Source organism: Jaculus jaculus, chromosome 15 (assembly GCF_020740685.1).
Source record: "Jaculus jaculus isolate mJacJac1 chromosome 15, mJacJac1.mat.Y.cur, whole genome shotgun sequence".
Taxonomy (NCBI): domain Eukaryota; kingdom Metazoa; phylum Chordata; class Mammalia; order Rodentia; family Dipodidae; genus Jaculus; species Jaculus jaculus.
In genome coordinates, this window is record NC_059116.1 from 59,555,778 (window position 1) to 59,581,457 (window position 25,680).

Here is a 25,680-nt window from a genome sequence, read left to right on the forward strand (position 1 = left end):
AGATTTCAGCTCTGATGGCATTAGTGTTTGATTCCATTTTGTTGTCAAGTAGGTTTTATTTCATAACCTGTGGTGTACCTGTGTTTGGTGCATATACGTTTATGATTGTGGTGTCCTCATGTTGGATTGCTTCTCTTGATGAGAAAGAACTGGCCTTCTTTGTCCTCTTTTTGACTTTTGTTTTGAAGTCTATTTTATCAGATATTACTATGGCAACACCCATTTGTTTCTTATTTCTATTTGCTTGGAATATCATTTTCTATTCTTTCACCCTAAAGAGGTATCTGTCTTTAGTGGTGAGGTGGATTACTTGAAGACTGCTGATAAAATAGTCATTTTATCTGATCCTCTCTGTTACCTTGTCTCTTTTTATGGGTGAGTTAAGAGCATTAGCATTTAAGTTTATAACCATGAAGCTTGATTTAATCCCTGCCATAATAGGGTACTTTATGGGGTTTGATGCTTGTGTTTTATACATTTTTGAGCCTTCTCCAGTTTTGGTTATTGTTATCTTCTTCTTGTAGGCTCTTCACTTTGGTTTGTTGATTCTTCTGTATGGAGTAGTCCCTGAAGTATTCTCTGTAGGTTTTGCATTGTGTTCAGTATAATAATAGAACTGATTTTTTTTTTCATAAAAAGTTCCTTTCAGCATCTATTATGAGGGATACCACAATGGATATGGCAGTTTTAGATGAAAGCCATAGTTTTTAAGTCTTTGAAATATTCTATTCCAGGTCCCTCTGGCTTTGAGAGTTTACATTGATAAATCTGAGGTAATTCAGATAGGATTCCTTTTTATGTAGTAAGTTGTTTCTTTCTTGCTGCTTTTAGCCCTGTATTTTTGATTTTATTGTTAAGAGTTTTAACTATGATGTGCCTTGTAGATTTCCATCTTTGAACCTGTTTGTTTGCTGTTCTGTTAGCTTCTTGAAACCATATAGGACTCCCTTTTGTGAGATTAGAAATTTTTTCTTAATTTTGTTGAGTATTATCTCTCTACCTCTGGCCTGGATTTCTTCCTCTTCTGCTAAACCTGTGATTTGGATGTGTGTTCATTTTAGGGTATCCCACAGTTTCCTTGTATGCAGTTTGCATGTTTTTTGACCTTAGCCAAGTTTTTAGACTCCAAGTCACTTTCTTCTGTCTTGTCTTCCAGCTCAGAGGTTCTGTCCTTCACATGAGTGATTCTGTTAATGAGGGGTTCTAGAGAGGTTTTTAAAAGCTCTATTTGTTGTTGTTGTTTTTTTTTTTTTTTCTGGGTGTTTTTTGCATCATGTCTATCTCTTTTTTGAGATACAATTTCAGTTTGAGGTCTCATTTTCATGATGCTTCTTGGAATTCATTTCTGCATTTGATCAAGTCTTCATAAAGTTTAATCACCTGGTTGTTGAGATCCTCTACTTGTTGACTCACCTTCAATTCATTTATCTCTCTTTTGAGGCCTCTCTGGTTTTCCTCAGTTATGTTAAGCCTAGTTTCAAAAGCTGAGTGCTCTAAGAGATGATTCTGCTTAATTTCATTTATGTGACTGTTGGATTTTTAATGATTTCTTGTCTGTTCAGCAATTTTTCTGATCAGGTTCACATAGCTTGTTTTCATTTTGCAATTCTACTTCTTTTGTTTTCTTTCTGTTTTAATTAGGGGCTTCCATTTTGGAACTAAGCATTCTTGGTGGTGATCTCTCAGTTTTTTAACTTTTTTTTTGCATTATATTCTACCAATCTTGGGGTAAAAGTCTTATTTTATTGAGGAGAAAGCATGTATTTGTCCTTGTGGGAACTTTGTGTGAGTGTTCTGTTTTAAGTGTGAACTGGATTGGAGTAGCATGGGGCTAGAACTGCAGATGCACAGGCTGTGGAGGTTTCAAGTGCATCAAGGATGCTGGGGAACTGGCAGCTGGGGAACTGAGAGCTCAGGCCAACTCTCTTCCCTTGTGCATACTCTGCAGCACAGGGGTACTGGGCGTTGGGGAACCAGGAGCCAGGAGCAGAAGACAAGCTTCCACAGTGGCCCATGCACCCCCTGGCACAGGGGAACAGATAACTGGGGACCCAGAGGCTGGTCAATCAGGAAGTTGGAGCTAAAGGCCTACTTCCACAGCACACACACAGCATACAGGCTGCTCCAAGCCATCAGCAGGGGTACTAGGACTAGGGAAATGGGAGGTGGGGAATGAAACAGATAACTCCAATTTCATTCAGGTACCTGCTTTCACTTATATTAAGACTTTAAGCATATGGGAGTACCTCATGGTATAGTGAAAGAATTCATTCAGTTATGGTGTCCTCTATATCTTTGAAATGATTGGCTTAGCCTGGGTTCAAGACTATTCCCACCAATAAGAAGTGGCTGCTAGAAGTACATACTGGGAGAGAATTTCTAGGTCTTAAAGTATGACACACAGAGGTCTGCAGGGATTATTCAATGATTAAAGGCACTTGTTTGGAAACCTGTCACCTGGGATCAACTTTTCAGCCACCAACCTAAGCTAGACAGGCATTTATTTACAAGAGACCTGGATGTGTACATGCACATACACTGCAAAAAAAAAAAAATCATTTTTAATGCAACATGCGGACAAAAGTTAACTTTCCCTATCTTTCAATGTTACTATAAACATATGATGAAGTGAGGCCAGGAAACAACCAGAGTTCTTGCTGAGACCATGGAGCTTTAACAACAGCCAAGCAAAGGCTAGGTATCTCTTAATTTCATGATTTGTAAGTAATAACTGGAATCTTATATTTAATCATTCAAGTGGAATTTGTTTTAAGTAACCCAATGCTTAACTCATATTTTGGCATTTTTATATCTATGTAAAAGTGTCCTGGGCTGAAGAAATGGCTCCATGGTTAAGGTGCTTATCTGCAAAACCTAAGGACCCAGGTTTGAGTAACCAATACCCACATAAAGCCACGTACACAAGATGGCCATGTGTCTGGAGTTTATTTGCAGTTGCCTTATTTGCAGAGGCCCTAGTACACCCAATTCTCTCTTTCTCTCTGTCTTTCTCATAAATAAATAAATAAATATTTTTAAAGTGCTGTGGAACTTGAAAAAGTAAGTTTAGGATCAATTGCCACACATTTTTCAAAATTTAAAAGCTGTTTTATAGTTTAATTGATTTTCTGCAAAACAAATTGTACATTTTTACTATAATCTGGTTCTAAAACATTTTAAAACTTTTTTGTGTGTTCAGAATTTAAATGAGTTTGATTCATCTCTTTAAGAAATAACCAATTCAGAATGTGAATGAGTTTGATCCATCATTTAAGAAATAGCCAATACAAAACCAAAGGAAAACAAGAATGATAGGTAAATAATTTTATTAAGATGCTCAGAAACACACAGCGCAGATTCTAACCATAGGAAATCATTCAACATATTGGGGTAGAAAATCTTTGGTCATTATAATCACTAGCATTTGAATCTATTTTCTACCATTATATAAGAGAAAAAGTAAGCATTTTAAAACAGTAATTTGGAGAATAGAATGTTCTATCAATGGTCTTTATGTTATGATTTGAGATGATAAGACACAGTTTCCAGGCTTCCTGATGTTCTTCCATAGGATGGATTTGAGAAGGAGCAGACAGAACTCTAAACAAGAGGAAACATACATTTCAAAGGTTAGAGTTTCAGACATTAAAGTAGGAGATTTCAGTAATGATCATGAACAGTGCAGCAAGAGCCCAAAATGTTTCCACTCTAGCTGTATTTAGAGCATTCCCAAGACTTTCTCTAGCATCTCCTGTCCTTTATGAACTTCTGACATTGGGCCAGCCCCTGGATATGTCTGGGTCACCTGAACATAGGCACTGCCTAATTTTCACCTATAGTTGGAGGAAAATATGCTTGTTCTCTGCTTGGTTGTATCCAGTATAGTCTGTTGTATCCAATATAGTTAGGTTATAGTATATATTGCAAATTCTAAAATATGGAAAATTCTAGATGACAAACTCATTTCTTCAACAAATATATTGAATGAAAACTAAGAGAAGTTAAGAGCATATGACCTCTAGATATTAATAGAGCTTAAAAGGATATGTATATCCATTTTATTATTATTATATATTCTGATTTTGAAATATGATAAAAATAAAAACCTAATATAAAAGCCTTACTTATTTGTGAGGCACATGAGGTAGAGATTAAACACCAAGAATTTTATTTCATCAAGACAATATTGCTGAATATTTGGTATGATACTATAGTTCCACTTTTTCAGTTCCTTAGTTCTTCAAGATGTAACTGAAAGTGCATAATTAAAGTTAATTAACACCTGAGATGTGCTGAGGTCCTTTTAGAGCTGAGAGGGCAGTGTGATTCTCTGAGATGTGCTGAGGTGTTCCCCAGGGCTGAGAGGACAGTGTGATTCTCTGAGATTTGGTGAGGTACTCCTGGGCTGAGAGGACAGTGTGATTTCCTGAGATTTGGTGAGGTGCCCCTGGGCTGAGAGGACAGTGTGATTTCCTGAGATTTGGTGAGGTGCCCCTGGGCTGAGAGGACAGTGTGATTTCCTGAGATTTGGTGAGATGCTCATGGGGCCGAGAGGACAATGTGTTTCACTGAGATTTAGTGCGTGTCTCCTGGGCTGAGAGGACAGTGTGATAGCCTGATATGTGCTGAGGTGTTCCCCAGGGTTGGGAGGACAGTGTGATTTCCTAAGATTTGGTGAGGTGCTCCTGGGCTGAGAGGACAGTGTGATTCAGTGAGATTTGCTGAGGTTCCCCTGGGGCTGAGAGGACAGTGTGGTTCACTGAGACTTGGTGAGGTGCTCCCCAGAACTTAGACAGCAATGTGATTCACTGAGACTTGCTGAAGTGCTCCCCAGGGCTGACAGCATGGTGTGATTAACCAAGGAGTTCCTCTGATCTGAGGGTGCTCATGGTATTTGCAGTGCTTCACACTATGTTGCCAATATCAGAAGCATGCCATAAGATTTTGATAAGACCTCTTTGAATAATATGTGAGTTAAATTCATCTTTTATTATTTTAAGGAACATAAATTTTATTGTTGTTTTGGAAGTAATAGAAATCAGGAAATGTGTCAGGATTTATTCTCCAATATTCTTTTTTTGGGGGGAGTGCATGTTTGTGTATTTTGAGAGGTGCATGCATAGCATAATGCATGTGTTTGCAGATACCCACCCCAACCTATGCACAGTACAGAGGCCAAAAGACAAAGTTGATGTCCTCCTGTATTGTTCTTATCCTTTGTTTCCTTAAGGCAGAGTCTCAGTGAACCTGGAGCTGCTGTTTTCAGTTGGATTGGCCAACTAGCAAGTTCTGGCCACTCTCTTGGTTTTGCCTTCCTTCATCACTGTGGTGACAGACATGCATGTCTATGTCTGGCTTTTTACATGGGTTCCGGGGATGAACTCAAGTCCTCATGCACATGAAGCCAGCATTTTACCTTCTGAACTCTCTCCCCAGCACCTCTCGTCATTTTAATGAGGGAAAAAGGAATTTAAATAGAAAAAGAAGAATGTAAAACAGGAATACTTTATCATAAGATGAAGTAAAATTACTCTGAAATTTCCCCTTACTGATCAGTTGTACAGCTATCTGCACATAGATAAAAGTAGCTTCAAAGCATGTTGAAAGTTGGCTCTTTGATTTTGAATTCTTCCTGTGCATGCTGGGAAGCACATCCCTGAACTCTAGAAAATCTGTCTTCTCAATGAACTTGAAAAAAATGTATAATATTCTTCTAACTACTTCTTAGTCAGTGAAAGTGTGTGAGGTAGTCATACAAAAGATTTTCAAATCAAAAATGCTTCATATTAATACCTTTTTTCCTCTAGCATTTATCAGTATTTCAAGCTAATTGAAGTAGATGACAATAGATTTAATTATTTTTAGAGAAAGTAGAAATAGGTTTACATTAAGCCTTTCTGCTCTGACTTGTAAAACATTATGTCCACTTATTTATTGCCCTTTATGTACGGAAACATTTTCACTTTTATTCCATTTTGATTCATTCATTGAAACATCCACATTAATTTTCTTCATACCAAGGAAATTTCCTAGTTCTTTGTCTCATTTCTACCAAAATAGGACTACCAAAATAGGACTATAAGTGTGAATCATGCTATCATTAAAGAAGATGTATATATATATATATATATATATATGTGTGTGTGTGTGTGTGTGTGTGTGTATGTAAGTATATGTATATGTATATGTATACATATATGTATATGTATATGTGGAGAGATGGCCCAGTGGATAAGAGCACTTGCCATGCAAGCAATGCAAGCAGGTAGATCTGAGTTCAGTCCAAAGAATCATGTGAAAAGCTAGGTATGACCACATGCATCTCTATACCCAGTCCTGTAGGAGGGTTGAAGACAGGGATTCTCTGGGACTTAATGTTCCACCTGCTTGGCAGCTCCGTGTTCAGTGATAGATTTCATCTCAAGGAAATAAATCAGATGGTCAATGGAGGAGTATACCTGGCATTCTACTCTGGCATCTGTATGCTTGCACACTGAATGTGCAAAGCTGTACACACAAAAGTACATATGCACTCACACACCACATCGACATTAAAGGGTTGAGGGTAAGGTGTCAGTCATGAAGAATGAGCAAGTTCTGGAGAGATCATATACAGCAAGGTGAGCAGTTCATGATGCTACACTGTGTATCTGAGATTCATGAGCAAATCTCAGATGTTCTTCCTCATGCATGAGTGGTCAGCATGTGAAATGATAAGTGTGTTAACTAGTTGGATGACAAAAATCACTCCACTGTGTATCTGTATATCAAACCATGTTGGCTAACTTAAATATATACAACCTTCTTTTGTCAATTAGTACAGCTACAAATGGCTTCAACACTTTAAAAAAAAACAGAAAATTAAGAGATTTTCCTTGACATTTTCTATTGAGCCTCCTTGATATTTCATTAAGAAGGCACAGCTCCAAATTCAACTAAAAAAGACATTAATCATTTAATTTTTATTTTCCTGTAAATGATCAGGTAATGGCCCTCACCAGCCAAATCCCAAATTTAAAGAAAACACAATGTTATTCTTCTTTTAGCCTTTAAGAAGTCATTGAGGAATGAATGAAGAATATTCAGTGAGTCATTACTATGAAGAGCTGACAAAGATTCCATGGATTGAACTGATGTTTTGTAGATTTATCAGCTCTTTTGGAGTCTGATCAGTGACCACAAATCCATTTAATAGTGAGTTGGTCTTCCAAGAAGATTGAAACCATCTTGAAATGGAAACTCTGGCTCATTTAAAGAGACCAAAGCTCCATTTACTCCCAACTGCAATCACTAGATTAGAACATTTCTCTTAGTGGGGATAAAGAAAACATTTTCAAGCACAGCTCCTTGGCTCTCTCTGTGTGTATGTATGTGTGTGTGTGCTTGTTTCTGAAACAATACAGTTCATTCTGCCACTTACCTCTTCTTGTTCTGGGTGATTGCCATTTCCATAGACTGGGTTGGCAAAGGCACAGGTGGCGCCCTCTTCAGATTTCCTTAAAATAGGAGCACCAAAGACAAAATGTCAGTACATGAGTGTAGGATATTTATTGTATTTTGTTTTGTCAATGTGTTTTTTAAAATATTTTTATTTATTTATTTATTTGAGAGTGACAGAGAGAAAGAGGCAGAGAGAGAGAGAGAGAGAGAGAGAGAGAGAGAGAGAGAGAGAGAGAGAGAGGGAGAGAGAGAGAGAGAATGGGTGCGCCAGGGCCTCCAGCCGCTGCAAACGAACTCCAGATGCATGCTCTCCCTTGTGCATCTGGCTAACGTGGGTCCTGGGGAATCGAGCCTTGAACCAGGGTCCTTAGGCTTCACAGGCAAGCGTTTAACTGCTAAGCCATCTCTCCAGCCCTGTCTATGTGTTTTGAGACAGAGTCTTGCCATGTAGTCTAGTCAGGCTTTGAATTCTCCCTCCTGCCTCGGTCTCCAGAGTGCTTGGACTACAGGTGTGTACCACTGTACCTGGCAACAAGTAAGTACTGACATGCACAGTGGTACATTTTCGAGTCATTGTTTGGAAGAAATCTTTTGAGGACACATTGTCTAGCCAGCATATTTATTTTCATGAATGTATAAGACGTTTTGCTTTTCATGCAGGTCACCAAGGTAACCACATTCTGAAAAGCAAGTGTAATTTAAACTCTTTGAGTATTTATCTCCAGATAAACACAGGAAAATAAAAGTAGTCTAAATCTGTTTAAATGTTGATTTTCTAAAATATTACTCAAACAATGCATCATGCTGAGGAACAATGTAACATGAAGCTGAACAGGCTTGATGGAATGTTCTTTGCACTCCATTAGACTCCAGCTGGGCCAAACCACATCCTGACCATGGGCTGTGGCAACGTAAGGGTGGAGATTTGAAGTATGAGCCACAGCATCTGGTACTGTAATGTTTGATGTTAGAGCTTCCTTTCCTGTCCTTGGTCTCCTCACACATTGGTCTAGATGTGTTCAGTTCAATTAAGTAACTGAATTCCTCAATTATCTTCCTTTAGTGCTTTTTATACTTGTTGGAAGACAAGAAGCCTGGAAGACTTGGCCATGACTGAGGAAGAAAAAGTACTGTGCAGAGGAAAGGAAAGTTTCCCACCCAGGCGTGTGTGCCTGTGCACAGAAGCATGAACACACACACACACATACAACAAGGAGACTAGAAGGCCATTTTGGGGATGTCTGTCAGGGTCTTAAGGGAAATCAAGAGGAAAAATTATATAGTACATATTTTTGCCTAATAAGAGTATGTTGAGATATTTTTGCCAGTATTTTACCCAGACACACTGCAGGAAAAAGTGATAATGATGGAGCCTTCGTGGATTGCTATATGACACTTCCAGAAGCTTGACTTCTTATGTTCATCCCCTGAAAACACATGATCGTTTTTCTTTTTTTTTAATTTTTTTAATTCATTTTTTATTTATTTATTTGAGAGTGACAGACATAGAGAGAAAGACAGATGGAGGGGGAGAGAGAGAGAATGGGCGCGCCAGGGCTTCCAGCCTCTGCAAACGAACTCCAGATGCGTGAGCCCCCTTGTGCATCTGGCTAACGTGGGACCTGGGGAACTGAGCCTCGAACTGGGGTCCTTAGGCTTCACAGGCAAGCGCTTAACCGCTAAGCCATCTCTCCAGCCCACATGATCGTTTTTCAAGAGCTGACAACACTGCTAAGCCTTACCTGACCCCCACGACGCCTTTGGGATCAGCAATGTCTTTTAAAAACTGTTTATCACCACATTTTAAGTGGTTTTCTTAAATATGCAACAGATTGAATAATTCATCATTATTAAGGTTGCATTTGATTACTGATGAGGAGGTTCCCATGCAGTTAATGGGCTACAATTTGAAGAAAAAAAATTATAGAACCACCCTTAAAAGGGGCAATAAATATCTGTTAGCTCCTTAATTGCTCAGGGGATACGTCTGAGTTTTTTTCAATTAAATGAAATGAATTAGTTTTGACTATTTGCCTTCACTTCTTCCAAGACTGGTCCAGTGTCAAGTTGTCAGAGCAGTAAATTCACTAAGTGATAGTGAGGGCACACATCTAGACAGGGATACTCTCTACCTGGAGACTGAGAGGAGAATAGAGGACAGGTTGAAATGTATAAAAATGTCAAAGCAAGAGTAGGCCTAGGACAGACTGAACATGAGTTTGGGAGTGTAAAAACAGAATGGAAGTTAGGAATGAGGGATAGCATAGCAGTCACAGAGACAAGGTCTCAGAAATCTTGTTCTAGCCTAGAATCAGGCCTGAAATCAGAAAGCAGAAAGAAGCTTAACCCAGGACTAGACAGGACAGATGTCTTAAGGTCTCGCCAGGCAATTGAAGACTAAAGGGACAGGACATAAGCATCACAAGGTAGCCTGACATAAGACCATGACTTTTGGCTTTGGGCTGCATGGACCTGATTACACAGATCAAGGCTGGCAGACAGAAGTCAGATAAGTTGACAAAATTCCCAAACATCTAATTTATGTATTGGAACCATTCTGGTACTGAAAATATATATAAATCTTAAGTAATTTTCTATTCAAATAACACAAGATGGAGGTGTCTGCATATCAGAGATTCATTAACTGCAAAGAAGGAAGATGATACCTGCAGTAAAGTTGTGGAAAAAATTACGTTTCATGTTCACAGATCTGAGGATGGCTCCTATTCTGAGGGCTATTCTTATGGCTAAATATTGATATGTGTATGAACTTTTTTGACAAACCACAGCTAACTCCAGTAGATAAATTTCTTGTGTTGGCCCATACATTGTTTTAAGTTTTATGATGTAGTTTATTTTCCATTTTGTCAATCATCTGATGTTCAAATAAAAACAACTTTACTTAGGACAATGGATCCTCTGGCAAGGGAACAGTATATTTGATTATGAAGTGTTCTGCCAGTTCTAACACAGTAGAATGATAAGACTGCATACAAGTGAAAATCACAATGCTTAACTTGTTGGATCTGCCAGCAGGCAGGTGGATCATAGAGACCTAAAGTTTCAAAGTGAATTGAATTCTGTACAGGAGCAATGAACTGACATTCTGGGAAAAGAAACTTGCATGGATTATACTGGTTTTCCTCCCATAATTTCCCTTACACTCACTTATTATTAAAGTTCTTCTACATGCAATGCTTTAGTTACTTCACAAGGTGGCATTCTCAGTAGGCACAAGGGACACATTTTAGTACAGAAGTAGATTAATTCTAATTTTAATTTAGTGGGCCCTTGAATAGCTCAAAAGGAATATATCTCATGGCTTATTACCTGAGAATATCGTCTAGTATTGCTAACACTAATAATATTATATACACTAAATTATAGTTGTTTATAATACTAGTCTAAATTATTATAACTGGTCAATAAAGAAAAAAATAATAAAACAAAAGCCTGGGGCTTAGTGGGTGCTTTCTAAGCCTGCTGAATTCAGATCAATTCCCAAGCCATCCAGGTAAGGCACAGGCAAAAAGTGGTACAAATGCCTGGCGTTTGTCTGCAGTGGCAAGAGGCAATGGCATGTCTGTAACTACTACCCCACCCCCACCCCACAAACCCAACACATACAAGCACATAAAAAATAAATAAAAGTTTAACAAAATAAAACTGAACTTGCCTGTGTTGCATCCAATAAACATGGCCTTGTAGTGAATGTTCATATTAGTTATTTTTAATAACTCTACTAGGATATATTTATATACTATATAAGTCACACAGTTAAACACAATTACATGATTTATGGTAATATTTTATCAATCTTTAGTTATGTTAATTGAGATAAGTATATATAACATAAAATTTTCCATTATAACCACTTTAGTTGTATCATTCAATGCCATCCGTTACATGCATAATGGTATGCAACTATCTTTACTTTGTCCAAAATGCTTTCATTACTTCAAACTGAAACTAAATAGGTATTATGAAATAATACTCCATTCCCCTTTATAACCAATTCCTGGTATGCTGGTTTGAATAGACTCATGTACTTGAATGCTTAATCCTCATCTCATGGTACTGTTCAGGAAGGAACTCTAGTGAAGAAAATGTGTGACTGGAAGTAGAACTTTTTCTCTCTTCTCTCTCTCTTTCTCTGTTTCCTCAGCAGATGTGAAGATGTGACACCAGCTTCCTGCTCCTGCTATGTTTTCCCCACTATTATGAGCTCTACCCTCTGGAACTGTATGGTGAAACAAACTCTTTCCTTACCTAACTTTTTCTGGATGAATATTTTGTTCAAGCAATGATAAAGTAAACCTTCTGTGTTTTGAAATTTGTCACATGTTGGGTCATGATACACAGAGACATTTATCCTACCCATAACTGTGGGCTAACTCCAGAATGCATGACCCATATACCTCAACAAGGAGGGGTCAAGGGGAGGGAGTAAGTCACAGATGAGTCTAATAATGGTACCAAACTGACAGTATTTGCTGAGTACAAAACTAATTAATAAAAAAAAAGAAACTTGTTAATTTTAGGTATCATATATAGTGGAATCACACAAATGTTTGCAATTATTGTGTGGCTTATTCACTTAACAAATATTATTTGTAAGGTTCATCATACATTGCACCTCAATACTTTTATTGTTTAATGATTTTACATGGTAAGTATAGCTCATAGTTTTATACATTTATCAATTAGTGGATACTTATATCATTTACAGTATCTATTTTGATTCTTTTGGGTAGACATATGAGCGAAATTGTGCAGTCATTTAGTTATTCTACTTTCACTGTTTGAGGAACCACTAAACTGTTTTCCATAGTACTGAATCATTTTCCAGTCTCACCAGCAAATGTGAAGGTTTCTGTTTCTCCACATCTTCCTCATCACTTGTCAGTTTCTATTCTGTTACTTTCTTCTTCTTCTTCTTCTTTTTTTTTTTTTGCTAAATATACTTTAATGAAAAAGTTATCTTTCTGTAAATATTTTATACTACAAACAAAACATCTGAATTACAGATCATCATGGATGTCATAAAAATCAAAAAAACATTGAAACTTTAAAATTGTGAATAGACGCTAACAATCCTTTTATTACCCCTGCACATTAGCATGCTTATTCACTACTTTGTGACATCAATTATCCAGATACTGTTATTAGGAGCATTTCAGATTGTAATACACTGTAACTATACTCTTCACCACCTTCCCCTACCAAATGAACTCTATTTTACTACATTATTGGTCTCTCCTTTTAGACACAAGTTAAGAGTCAGCTTTTAAACTCAGCTTTTAAAGAAATGTAAACTGGAAGCAATAGCCCCCAAGTGTAACAAAATAACTGCCTCAACCATTTCCTATTTGTTCATCTCCTGGTGCTTCAAGCTCAAGATAATGTCTTTCAAAAACGACAATGGAATTACATTTTTAAAGTAAAATCACTTTATTTCATAAACAAAATGGAATGAAAATGCTTTTAAAGAAGCGTTTCCTGTCTTAGAAAATGTGTTTCTTCAAAACCATGTCAAAGAATTTTGTCATTAAAATACTACTAACCATATTCAACAATTCTACTTTGTGGAAATTCAATCCTCACTTGTGAAAGCCAACATTTTCCTAAGGATGTACTCTGGCAAATGATTTCTTCTTATAATGCTAATCTTGTTTTATAGTCAGCTTTCCTACAATTAAGTAACTAGTAATTTTGACTATCTGTCCTGAAACTATTAAAAAGAAATCAAGTTAAACAATTTTTTAAAGCAACCCCATTGTGGCTGCAAAAATAGCCCTTATGAATCATGAGTTCCAGGTATGAGTAGTAATCAAATAATTGTTATTTGTGAAAGTATTTTTTCTAAGAAACAGCATAGATATAAATTAGGTCCCTACTGCTTCTTGTTAAAAACATAAAGCAAACCAAAACAAAAAATGTTTTGATCCAAATAAATCCCTGAATTTGTTTGCAAGAGAACTCAGGAAGACAACTTTGTTAAGTCTCTATCATCTCATTGTCAAAGTAGAAAATTGAAGGCAGCTTTCCTAGGGTAAGGATGGGCAGTTTAATGTTAGAAACCATCATGTGTTGCAAAACTACTCTTACTATATTGACATTACTTTCTTTTCTTACTCAAAAATTGGGTTACCATAGTAGATTTCACCAATGAATTATTTACATGAAGAAGATATCACTTGACTCATGGTGACCATTCATACATGGCCAATGTACATACATATATATAGATAGAAAGAGAGAGAGAGAGAGAGAGGTTTTTTTTTTTTAAACTGATCTTTGTTCAATTTTATTTATTTAGTTGAGAGCGACAGAGAGAGAAAGAGACAGACAGAGAAAATGGGCATGCCAGGGCTTCCAGCCACTGCAAATGAACTCCAAACGCATGCGCCCCCTTGTGCATCTGGCTAGCGTGGGTCCTGGGGAATCAAGCCTCAAACCAGGGTCCTTAGGCTTCACAGGCAAGCGCTTAACTGCTAAGCCATCTCTCTAGTCAATATACCTAAAGTTTTAAATGTGGTACCAAGATAAAATTTTCAGCTTGGAGAATTTTGTCAATGTTCCTACTAAAAAGGGGTGGTATTTTAAAACTGACATAGATTTGTAGGGAAATAAATGGTTGTCATCAGTTCTTACTGTGAGCTAAAATCTTACCAGCCAGAAACCTTCATATTTAAGAGGGTAGGAAACAAAATTCTTCACTTTGGCAAAAAGGGTTCACATTCAACCTCCATTTTGAGACTGGACTTGCCTCTTCCAACTTGAGTTCAATATGGGACAGGAGGAAGAACTGTTACTTTATTCTTATTTCTGTCCTAGTAGATATGATGAGATATGTAAGTGTGGGCTTGACTTGCATTTCTCTAATAGTAACATTGACTGTTATTACTGTCATTATTACTATTTGTAATTTTTGAAGAAATGACCATTTGTATGCTTGGTCTATTTTTATTTTTTTAAGATTTTTTAAATTTATGTATTAGAGACAGAGAGAGAGAGAGAGAGAGAGAGAGAGAGAGAGAGAGAGAGAGAGAGAGAGAGAGAATGGGCACACCAGGGCCTCCAGCCAATGCAAACGAACTCCAAATGCGTGTGCCACCATGTGCATCTGGCTTATGTGGGACATGGAGAATCGAACCTGGGACCTTAGGCTTCATAGGCATGTGCCTTAACTGCTAAGCCATCTCTCCAGACTGATTTGTCTATTTTTAATTAGTTTTCTTCTGTTCTTGGTCTGCAGGACTATATGTATATATTCTAGAGATTAAACTCTTTTTTAAAAAATTTTTATTTATTTATTTGAGAGCGACAGACACAGAGAGAAAGACAGAGGGGGAGAGAGAGAATGGGCGCGCCAGGGCTTCCAGCCTCTGCAAAAGAACTCCAGATGCGTGAGCCCCCTTGTGCATCTGGCTAACGTGGGACCTGGGGAACCGAGCCTTGAACCAGGGTCCTTAGGCTTCACAGGCAAGCGCTTAACCACTAAGCCATCTCTCCAGCCCGAGATTAAGCTCTTATCAGGTATGTGAGTCAAATATTTTATCCCCTTCTGTTGGTCTGTTGGGTGTCTGTTTTACTTTTTCAATAATGTCCATTTATGCACAGAAGTTTTTTGATTTTGAGGAGTTCCAATTTACCTGTTTGGGGGGAGAATTGACATTTCTGCTTTTTATGTCAAGTTTAATATTCTCCAGGTCAGAAGCCATGAAGGTATGCTATATTTTCTTCCTAATGTATTCTTTCAACACTTGCTAGTTTGCTCTTAAATCTACTTCATACTATTTGTAGACATATAGGGTGCAGGTCTAACTTCATCCTTCTACATGTGGAAATTCACTTGTTCTGGCTCTGCCTCTGGAAGAGCTTATTCTGTTTTCCTTGAATAAGCTTGGCCCCTTTGTCAAATATCAACTAGTCTTAGATGTCTGGGCTTATATTTGGAATCAATTCCATTCCATAACATTATATGTTTATTCTCATGTTATTACATCACCGTTTTGTTTACTATGGTTTTGGTAGACTTTTGGAAATATATATTGTGAATACTCCATCTTTGTTGGTTTTCAAGATTAGTTTAGCTATTTAAGATGAATTTGATCATTAGCTTTCCATTTTTGTTAAAAATAATACTGTGAATTTTGATAAAGATTGCCTTGAATCTATGTATTGCTCTAGTGAGTATCAGCCAATATTTTCCATATATAGGCATTTAAAATTCTTTATTAAGGTTTGTAAATATCTCCCTACCCTGATTAAATTATTCTTGGGTATTTTATTCTTATAGATGTTTTTGTCATTACAATTGCTTTATAAATTTCCTTTGGTGATTTTTGTGCATTACTGATATAACTGTTAGTCTTGTATTTTCCTACTTCATTTAATTTATATATAAACTTTTGTGGTTTTGTGTTATCTGACAAAAAAGAGCTTTGCTCCTTCCTTTCTACTTGGAGTGCCATTCATATCTTTTGCTTATCTAATTGCTCTGCTAAACGTTTATTTTTTAAATTATATATTTTCTATTTATCTATTCAAAAGAAAGAGAGTGGGTATGCCAGGACATCTAGCCACTATAAATGAACTCCAGACTCATGCACCACCATGTTCATCTGGCTTACATGGGGACTAGTGAGCTGAGCCTGGGTCCGTAGGCCTTACAGGGAAGCACCTTAATCACTGAGCCATCTCTCCAGTCCTTGTTTATGATGAGCACATTTATCTGTGACTTAGTGAGGCTATCAAACTTTCCCTAATAAGTAAAATTAGATGTTAATGCTAATACGGGAGAAATAAGCATTTTCTGTGAGATGCTGAGATGAGAGATTATTACATATAGTATTTTTACCTTTTATATTCCTGTATTGAAATTCAACATTTATAAGACATATATTTTATGATATATTCTTACATCAGGTACTGATTACAGAGCGGTTAATATCTTGGATCTAGGATTTGTTTGGAAACAAAATTTCTTCTTGGGGTTACTAGACTTAATCTCTTAAAAGGAATGGGCATGCTAATGCTCAACAATAATTGTTATTCTCTTCATTTTGTCTAAATTTATTCTTTCTTCACTTGTAGTTTGAATGTTCTTTTGAAACTTTCTCCTCTTTCTCTTGCCCCCAGAGCTTGGAATCAATGGAGGTATCCAAATTGGTAGTTTTTTAATTTTAAAAGGTAGATTTTTAATTTAGAGCTAGCAGAGACCTTTGCTGTTATCTTGTCCCAACCTGCTTTTTTTTTTTTTTTTTTTTTTTTCAGAGATGGGACAACTGGGAGTCTTACCTCATCAGTTATTTGGTGAAAAAAGAAAATGTTTCCTGTGCTCATCCTTTTCCAAATCAACTTCTTAAATACAGCAAGAGTCAACTGAAGTTTTACAAAGAAAGACTGTCTTAATTAGTGCCTGTAGTCTGGTGACTTAGATGGAGTCAAGTTTATTTACCACTCTATTCATTTTCTTATTCTTAACCCCAACTGTGTGTCATTGAGGACTGTGAATGTAACTCCATGGTCTGGCACACATAGCGTGCCCTGTGTTTCATCCCCAGCATCATCCATGCAAAAAAGGCAGCTGTGTGTTTACCTGCAATTCATCAACCCACAGAGGAAAGACGGCTCACTTATTTCCTGTTGTATTAATGGAGCTATATTTGCATTTAGAGTCCTGTTCCACTCAGTTTTTAAGAAGACGAAAAGCTTCCTACTGCCCTGTGTCTCTCTCTTTTCTTCTTCACCTTGTTAAATGGCAGCCCGGAACAGTAGTTTGGGGGTTTTCCTGAAGAGGAGCCAAGCAGAGTACTGTAGGTGGGCATTTCTTTTTATTTTACATGTAAACTGAAAATGTCATAGACTAGAGACAAAGTAATGTGGTAATAAGCACTCATTGAACAGTATTTGAAAAATAAAAGCCTATGCCCTTCATATGTATCTTGACAAATGAGGAGCTTAAAGCATCCATGTAGAAATGTTTGGATTTTCAAGTGAATTTTCAAGGCTATGAAGAATTTGTTACTATTATGGAAAGATGTTTTATACCATAAAACTAAATATGGTGTGACTGTTTAAAAATGCATCTAAAGTACTATATGTAACAATTTCTCTGGTGGAAACAAAGAAATCACACTGTCATAGGTATTACATTAAGTTTGTTTTGATCTGATCGATGGATGGTGGCCCAACTCAGATTATGCTCTCCATTGTCTCCTCTGTCATTTTGAATATTTCATTTCAATTTTTCCTACTATTTATATTTTAAAAATTGAAGGAGCTAGGTATGATGGCTCATTCCAATAATACCAGCACTTGAAGCTGAGACAGGAGGATCACAATTTTGAGGCCAACATGGACTTCAGAGTGTCATCTAGTGTGGCTGAAGTAGGAAGCCTTCATGAAATTGCTATTCTTTTACAAAAAAGGAAAAGACAAATCCAAATAAAAATATTTCTGGATTGATATTTGTATTCAGATCTATATTTTAATTAATAAAAACATGTATGCTTTTCCAAGAAGAGATAAATATCTATTCCTTGCTTACATGTGTGTAATGTCTATGGCATAAGGAGTGTATGTGTGTGTGTTATATGCTTATGTGTGCACGTGTGCATGGATCTGTGTGGAGAATAGGGAACATCAGGTGCCTTTATCTGTCACTCTTCCACATCCTTCCTTGAGATAGAGCTTTTTACTGAACCCAAAGCTGTCCTTTCCAGCCATACTGGGAGTCTCGTCTCTGTCTCTCATAGGTCTGGGGGAACCGGTATGCACTGTCACACTCAGCTGTATACATGGGCGCCAGGAAAAGGAACTCAGGGCAAATCGAGATTTCTCAGGCCATCACATTTGTGCCACAAGAGTTCTTCGCTATACCACCTCCCCAGACCTCAAAGGCAATTTAAAAAAATATGAGTACATATATATTAAATATGTATTTTATTTATTCTATTATTATTATTACTATTTGGTTTTCCAAGGTAGGGTCTTGCTCTGGTCCAGGCTGACCTGGAATTCACTATGTAGTCTCAGGGTGGCCTAGAACTCACGGCCATCCTTGTATCTCTGCCTCTCTAGTGCTGGGATTAAAGGCGTGTGCCACCATGCCCGGCTATTTTTATTTATTTATTTTTTTTGAGAGACAAAGAAAGAGGCAGATATAGGCAGAATGGGCACACTGGGGCCATTAGCCACTGTAACTGAACTCCAGACGCATGCACCACCTGTGCATCTGGCTTTACATGGGTCCTGAGTACTTTGGCTGTGCAAGAAAGTGACTTGACTGCTAAGCCATCTCTCCAGTCCTAAATATATATATTATATATATTTATATATATTTATATATTTATTTTATATATTTATTTATTTATATATTTATATATTTATATATAAATTATATATATATATATATATATATATATATATATATATATATATATATAATTTTGAAGACCAGAGTGTTATAAATAATTTTCCATATCTCATCCCTATCTCATCCTGAAAAGGCAATGAGAGATATCTTTTTAATTGTTTTTACCTCTCAGTTTTATGGCCTAGAAAATAATCCTTTTTTTTTTTTTTTTAAGCAATAAGCGATTACTACACTGTGTTTCCCACACAGCTTCTCATGGCAAATGATTCAGATGGGCCATCTTTTCTTTCTCAAATCTTAGGTAAGTTTCATTTTATATTATTTCATCACAAAGTTTAGTTTGCCTGAACGTTAGGGAAAGTTGTCACACATTTGAAAACTTAGTCAGCATGTTGTCTTATTTGTAATCCAGATTTATGGTATTCTGCACAAATCAGTACAATGAAAGCCTATGCAAGATGTACATGGAAACCAGGAGAAAGGCAACCTGAAACAGGAAGTGGCACATAGGGAAGGAAATGGACAGCACACATTCATTCAAGGTGGAATTTAACTTTGACATTAGCATATTCAAATTAAGATTTAAGCAGAACAGTCAATTACACAGGTCACACTACTAACCTTTATTTTGTGGGTTCTGTGACTATAATCTAGCATGAAAAAACAACATTTTCTAACATTATTTAAGAAATCCACAGTGGATTTGCTCAGTGGTTACATTATCTTTCAAAATATCAGATTAAAACTACACCAAGATACATACAAGCTTTCTAACAGAAGATGCAAAAGATGGGAAGGAAAGAATGATTCTATGGAGGTATTGGAACCTAGTGGGGATAGAGAAAATGTAATTGGAGAAGCATTTTCATCTGTTTGTGATTTTTAAAAAGTCAGCATCAAAAAACATTAAAGTTTTTATCATAATCTATAGGTAGAATAAGATTGCCCAACATCCCAAGATAAAAAAATATATAAAATGAATCTATTAGATGAACTTATTTTCACTGATTGCATACTCCTGTCAAATGCTTTGTTGTTTGAATATTGATAAAGAAAGGAGACAAAAGTCATAGTGAGAAGGAAATGGGAATAAACAGCCATGTGATGGTCTCTGTTCATTACAAGATGGTGATTTTTGCTTTCTGACAAAATAAAGAGGCTAAAGTAAAAGAAAGAAATGGAGAAGAAAATAAAAGCAAGACAAAAGAGAAAGTGAAGGAAAATGAGGGGACCAAATTGAAAACAAGAATAAATCAGGAGGAAATATCAATGGGCTCAAGTTTCCAAGTCCCTTGGGACAAGTTGGGGTGAAAAAAATTTAGCATGAAGTGATCTTGTGAAGATAAGCAGAAGTGCTAGAAGAGAGTGAAAGGTGTGAATCATGCAGGATCACAAAGCCTAAGGAAGGAGACATCAAAGTTTGCTAAACTCATTCCAAGGACACAGCAACCACCATACAATATTTTCCTTACACCCTTTTCAGGTAGGAAATAAGTATGCTAACCACAGAACCTGTGAGTGTTTAAAGCACAGGTTTAATGGCAGAACCAAGAAGCTGGATGCAATTTAGGATGACCAAAGCTGATCCAAGTTCCTGTAACCTAACCTTCGCCCCATTTCCTGAGAACAGTGTTAGCAAATTCATGGTCACCTAATGTCAACCAGGTGCAGAATAGAAATTTCCTAGGGAGACTGATTTGTATGCACATGGTGAAAATATTTCTTAATGTGGTAAAACTACTAGGAGATAAGATTTAAGATATAATTAGAGAAGATGAACAGCTGCAGAAACTCATCATCGCAAGTTATCAAAAATAAAATTTTTAAAAAGGCTGGGGAGATGGTTCAGTGGTTAAGGCACTTGCCTGCAATGCCTAAGGACCTGGGTTTGATTCCCCAATACTCACTTAGAGCTAGATGCACAAGATGGTGCATGTATCTGGAGTTTGTAGTGGTTAGAAGCCCTGGCATGATCATTCTCTCTCTCTCTCTATCTAGCTACTTTTCCTTTTCCCCTCTCTCAAATAAATAAATTGTTTAAAAATAATAAAAATAAATATAATCTTAATATTTAGTAATAGGACTGTAGTGAATTGATGACCCATGTCTATGAGACAGAATGGTGGCTTAACTAAGTGTCCCCCATAAATTCATCTGTTCAGAATGCTTGGTTCCTCAGCTGATGGCAATTTGGGAGGTGGAGCCTTGCTAAAGAAGATATGTTGCTAGAGGTATACCTTGAAGCTTATTATCCTCTAGCTTTCCAGTGTTAGTTGGCACACTCTCCTGCTGCTATTGTCCATCTGAGTTTGGCAAGGAGATGATACCCAGTCTTTGCTCATGCCATAGTCTTCCCCACCCCGCACCATCATGGCGTTTCCTCTGGAGATTAAGTCATAATCATCATAATAATAACAACAACTTTCCTCCCACCAGCTGCTTTTGGTTGGGTATTTTGTTCCAGCAACAAGAATGTAACTATAGTAGACAGCAGGCATTATGCAATCCTGTCAAGCAGCATGTTAAAAAATATTTAGTGCAAAGCTGGGCGTGGTGGCACACACCTTTAGTTCCAGCAATCAAGAGGCAGAGGAAGGAGGGTCGTTGTGAGTTTGAGGCCGCCCTGAGATTACATAGTGAATTTCAGGTCAGCCTTGGCTAGAGTGAGACCCTACCTCAAAAAAAAAAAAATAAATAAATAAAATAAAAATAAAAAATAAATAAATAAAAATAAAATAAAATAAAATATTTAGTGCAAAAAGGTACTGTTTCTCCAAGTATGGTCTATGGATCCCTGTTTTTGAAGACCCTGTCAAAGGATCTATAATTTCAAACCTATTTTGATAGGCAATATGCTACAAGGGTGAATGATTTCTTCAATCCTCAAACTAGCTCACTGATGTTTATTTCAACAGACTTTCTCACTGATGACATGCAGTGGAAGGGAAGCTGCCATTGTCTTACATTAGTGAGAACCACAAAACCACTGCACAGAAACATGACATTCTATACCAACGCATTTGTGTGATACATTTTGAAAGAAGCCATTGTGACTTTAATAAAGAAGCAAAATATTTTAAGCATATTAAGTCTTAATCTTAAGTACATACTGTTTTATATAATGAGCAATACACATATATGATGGGCATTTGAGGACATCTCTTGATGAGAAAATGCAAACATTTGAATAAAACTTAGAATTTTTAAACTTTTATTTATTTATTTGAGAGAGGGAGAGGGAGAGACAGAAAGAGAGAGAGAGAGAATGGGCATGCCAAGGCCTCCAGCCACTGCAGACAAACTCCATACACATGTGCCACCTTGTGCATCTGGCTTACTTGGATCCTGGGGAATTAAACCGAGGTCCTTTGGCTTTGCAGGCAAATGCCTTGACCATCTTAAGCCACCTCCCCAGCCCCAAAGTACGAATTTTTAAAACTGTTTTTGTTTTATGAGCATGACAGTTTCCAAATATTAAGAGACCTGACAGATGAAATTTTTTTTCTGTTACTATGTATCAACACTTGGAAAACCACATAAAAACTGGACGAATATTGTCTAAATATATTTTGTTACAAAATCACAACTTAATAAATCCTATTTCCCAAGTGCAACTAAATTAAAACTCCTATATATACATACATATGTGTATGTATGTATGTATGTATGTGTGTATATATATATATATACATGTTATAAAAATGGTTGAATTTTCTTTATATTCTAAACAAAACACCATTTCAATGGATTTAATGAAGAAATTGATATTAGAATTTCACAAAAGAAGCACTAAAATCATGTCTTAGCAGATTTGTTCTGCTAAGGACTAGAGATTCTCACATAGTTACATAATCATTTTCTTGACTAACTTTTCTTTGAATAGTTTTTGGGGGCTTGGAAATCAACACAGGGTCTCATTCTGTAACTTATGATACTCTGAAATTCACTCCATGTTGGCCTAAAATTCATTGCATTCCTCCTGTGTCACCCTCCCGCATGCTGGAACTATTGTCAGAAGCTCCTGTTACACACATTACTTTTCAAAGACTTAACAAAAACTATTTTGTTGAGAAATTTATCCATGTACATATGTTTTGATCATATCCCTCTCCCATCCCTTTCTTTTGTTTCTGTCCCCCAGTCCTTTACCTTGAACACTTTCTCCTTTCCAACCAGCTCCTCTTCTACTTGGAGGTCTTTTTCCTTCTCCATCATCTTTTCTCCTTCATTTCTTTCTTTGATTATGATAATTTAAAGCTACATAGCTAATCAAGTTTATTTCTCTGAGAATACACATATTATGTTACATCCTTACATAATGTTATTTTTATTAACATATAGTGAATTTATTTAATATTTGAGAGAATCAGTAAGTATAATTTTTAAAGTTTTTTAGTAACTAATATGGTAATTTAGATAGACATGAACCATATTAATAAAAGTTCATTAGGGTCTTCAATAACATCTATTGTTATCAACCAATCTTGAACCAAAATTGTTTGAGAAAGAACAATATAAAAAATGACATAAATGTTCATAGGTACTAGTTCACATGTCAAGTTGACAAGTATAAATATCATAAAACACAAATGTTAATTTTAGGAGTGGGAGAAGAAACAAAATTTTTAGTTCTATACTGACACTTGGTTGGATTTTTCAAGTTCTAGTCACAAAGTGGTTGTGAATCAAAAACTTCATGGTAGCAGGATTTTTTAAAAAACCTCAAAAAGATCTCAGTGTTTCCCCTGCTAGAATTCCTCACCTCTGGAGACCAGCTTCTTGTGCCTATTTTCTTGGTAGATAAGAACTTCTTCTTCACCATCTTCCCTTATCTTCCATTTCTCTCTTCTGTGACACCCTTAACCATGTCACCTGTATTAGGCTTGTGGCCTTGCTCAGAGTATCTGGATATACCTGGCTGTTCCAACACCTGCATCTGGTTTCAGGTCCTTCTCACAGGCCAGAATCTTTGCTTACTCCAAGCCTGATGGACGCTGTCTCTGCAATCTGCTTTGTATCCATTGTCAGTTTTGCTGTCAGGGCTTATAATATATTATCCCATTTTCCAGCTGTATAAATTTATATGAATAATCACTTTAATGTCTTCATTGAAATACTTTGGACATATAATCTCTTGGGTTGGAACTGGATTTAATGTTGACAACTTTGTGATTGTTCTCAGCAACCGCCTAGTAGCTGGCTTCTCTCTAAATTGTTTCAGACAGTTAACTCAACATATGTAAGAACTTGTCAAGTAAAATGGACTTAGTAATAATTGTTTACTTACATTCATGATTCTCACATTTTTTTTTCAAATGTTTATTAACAATTTCCATGGTTATAAAAAATATCCCATGGTAATACCCTCCCTCCCCCACTTTCCCCTTTGAAACTCCATTCTCCATCATATCCCCTCCCCATCTCAATCAGTCTCTCTTTTATTTTTTTATTTTTATTTTTTTTAATTTTTATTAACATTTTCCATGATAAATATATTCCATGGTAATTCCCTCCCTCCCCACCCCCACACTTTCCCATTTGAAATTCTGATTCTCACATTTTAACTTTTGATGGCCAAAGCAAATGGATTTTCCTACATATTTAGGCAACATTAGTGAACTGTTAGTTATTTACTCTGTTAAAGACCTAGTGAGGGTGTAGTTCATGTATATAGCTTCTTTTGAATCTGATTATTGCTTCACACTGAAATAATATAAAGATCAAAAGAAAACACTTGGGGCTGGAGTTTGGTGGTAAAGTTGTGGCCTAACTGAATGAGGTCCTGCTACAATTCCCATCACCCACTATCACAGAAAGAGTAGATGGATGGATCTGGAAAGGATTATACTAAGTGGTAACCCAGGCCCAAAAAGCCAAACGTCACATGTTCTCTCTCATATGTGGATCCTAGCTACAAATGTATAGACTTGTGTGTGAAGTAGAACCAAAAATCAGTAGCAGAGGCCCATAAGCTAGAAAAAGGCTGTAAGGGAGGGAGGAGAGGGAAGGTCTTAAGGGGACAGTATTGTATATATGTAAGTAGAAGAACAGGTTACAGGGAGGGGAAAGGCTTAAAGTGAGGTCAGGGAAAGAGTTTGTATAAAAGAAGGGTAGGTGGGGAGGGTCAATCAAAATTTAAGATCTTCTGAATAAGACATACGAAAATCTATTTTCTTGAATAATGGCACACCCAGAAGCCATAGATTGATACTAGAAAATTTTCAGTGCCAGAGATGGGATACCTTTCAGTGACTTGTTGGCCAGAGAGGTCCCTGTTCCCTCCAAAACATTATAAGCTATTGCCAAGGCCCTTGGTTTCCCATGAGAAAGAGATGGTAAGACCCTATTGCTGAAGACAATCACATGCCTGAGCAGCAAAGTCACTGAGCAATCAAGCTGGTGCTGAGCAGAAAACCTTCTCCCTACAGCCCAGCCAACTGAAAGCTGGAAAAAACTGCACTGTATGCAGTCTGTGGGAGACAGAAGTTACCAGCGGGGAAAATAGCAGACATTGGAAGCCTCAAGTTTGCCCAAACAGGCCAAATAACTGAACAAGTGCAATAGTGGCATGTCTGCTCTGAGGGAAACCAACTGCTCTCCAATTGGACTGAAGGCCTGCTCTATAGGAGGGAATACCCACCTGGTACTGAAAACCTAATCAAAAGCCTATAGCAGGGGAGGTCGTGAGCCTTAGGGGTATAAAGCCTGCTCTTGGCTGGATAAATGCATATATTACTCTGACCAAATTGCCCTGGAAACACTACACTTAATGTTCATATTCATATATTAATGCTAAACTCACTTCTGGTTAGAGAAGCTTCTCTTTCAGATGGCAATGACCACTGGGATAACCCAAA

General features: G+C 36.9%; 1 protein-coding gene across 1 annotated transcript in view; it reads right to left on the bottom strand.

Annotated features, from left to right (window-relative positions):
• Positions 1-3,516: 3,516 nt before the first annotated feature.
• Malrd1 (MAM and LDL receptor class A domain containing 1) overlaps positions 3,517-25,680 on the bottom strand; it is a 771,085-nt gene continuing 748,921 nt past the window's right edge. Inside the window, exons 39-40 of the mRNA XM_045134762.1 lie at positions 7,421-7,496; positions 3,517-3,600 (exon numbers count right to left, since the gene is read on the bottom strand). Coding sequence (XP_044990697.1) covers positions 3,517-3,600; positions 7,421-7,496 — 160 coding nt within the window. The remainder of the gene's footprint in view (positions 3,601-7,420; positions 7,497-25,680) is intronic.